The sequence below is a fragment of the Triticum aestivum genome, chromosome 2A (assembly GCF_018294505.1).
Source record: "Triticum aestivum cultivar Chinese Spring chromosome 2A, IWGSC CS RefSeq v2.1, whole genome shotgun sequence".
NCBI lineage: Eukaryota > Viridiplantae > Streptophyta > Magnoliopsida > Poales > Poaceae > Triticum > Triticum aestivum.
Window position 1 is genome coordinate 776,841,462 of NC_057797.1, and position 1,745 is coordinate 776,843,206.

General features: G+C 49.1%; 1 protein-coding gene across 1 annotated transcript; it reads right to left on the minus strand.

Moving 5' to 3' along the window:
* Positions 1 to 968: 968 nt before the first annotated feature.
* Positions 969 to 1,413, minus strand: LOC123186677 (cysteine proteinase inhibitor 8-like). Its single transcript, XM_044598393.1, has one exon. It carries the CDS (start codon positions 1,401 to 1,403, stop codon positions 996 to 998), a length of 408 nt encoding a protein of 135 aa, XP_044454328.1. The 5' UTR covers positions 1,404 to 1,413; the 3' UTR covers positions 969 to 995.
* Positions 1,414 to 1,745: the final 332 nt, after the last annotated feature.

Below are 1,745 nucleotides of genomic sequence, written 5' to 3' on the forward strand. Positions count from 1 at the left end.
TTTTCATATCGAACAAGGTAAACATGGCATTCTCTACCACGGACAATACTCACAGATTTCGTCAGGGGCATTCTGATGTCATGGTTAACCCTGACTCTTACATAGTCTCCCCTGATATTACCATCCAAGCGCATCTCCATGATCTCTACTGCACCCTTCAAAATGTTCTTCTTGCAGTAAACATCTGGAAGCTTATGGATTTGCAGCCAAACAGGCATATGAACAATGCTAACCTCCTCTGTTTTAGTAAAACCATCATATGGGCATAGTAACACTGCCCAGTTGCGAAACAACCACGGTCCCTGTAGCATAATTCGATCCCAATCCCCCAAGCACGATGCCTGCACGACGAACCGATTGGGGCCGACCGGACGGAATCTTGCCCGCTGCATCGGATTCCACGCAGCTCTCATGTCCTTGTAAAATGTCGATTGACTAAAGGTTTTCTCAGTATGAACCCTAGCTAGGGCAAGCCATCGAGTACTTTCCTGGAGTTATGGGTCTTCCTCGTCAATCACAATGTCCTCGAACTCCGCCCTCCAGAACGGACTTGGCGGCAGATGCGGACCCGCCACCGCCGCTCGTGGCAGAGCGGGCATCCGAGGGGGGCGCCATCCAGACTAATTAGCGGATCACCTGGGGCCTGCCGTCGACGGGGAGAACTCACGGGTAACCTAGATCGCCCGAGAGGAGGAAAACCCAGCTAGTTTTCTATGGCAACTCCATACAGCAGGCTCATGGCTATATTATTAACCATGCTTTTAGTGTGTGCTTGTACGGGTTCAATACTATGTGCTATTTCGTGATATGAAAACAAGCATATACTTTATCCAAAAGAAAGCATGCATACTTGCACAAAGAAAGTTAATGCCTGTGATGTAGAAACAAATACGTATAAATTCAAAACTGGAAATCGATCGTTTTTATTGCATCGTCAAGACAATACAATCAGCAGGCCCTCCCTCGCGCGATCGGTACATATGTCACTGGATAGATCAGTTGAAAGAGTCGAGCCGTTGCGTGTTGGTCCAGTACTGCACGAAGATCAGGGCGGAGTGCGTGCTGGCCGTGCCGTCGACGTTCGTCGCGTCAATGGCAAGCAGGTAGTTGAGCGCCGGCGCCACAATCTGGAACTGCCCGCCGTTCACTCTGGTGAACGTCAGGCGGTCGCCCGTCTGATCATTGTGCTGCTGCACGGCCCATCGGCCGAGCTCCTGGATGCGCGGGACGGACAGGTCCGGGATTGGCTTGAACGGCGTGTGATCCTGATCAAACGCCGCCATGCAATCAACGGCGGCGGCAACGACGACGAGCGCGAGGAGGAGCTGGCTGCAGGTCGCCATGGCTTGTCTCTGCTGGCTGGTCGTCGTTGTCATCGAATTGGTGATGGTGGTGGTGGTCATGGATTGTAGATCGAGGTGAACGAGTAGATTGTTCATTTATATAGACTTCAATCGTATCAAATCAATCGCTAGGGCTTGGCAGCATTCATGCCTGTATGTATGGCAAATTATGAGCGTAGATATATATACTTCAGCATGCATGCACTAATTAATCGGTTAGGCAGGACAACACACACCAGAAGATTATTTGTTTCCATGCATGAGTAGTTTCCTAACTGCATGCCAAAATTAAGGATTATTGCCAGATCATCATATAAATATTTAGTACTAGTATGGCATATTAATTAAGATTGCACACATATATAGCATGCACTAATCAATCCTGAGGCGGGCAGGAATACT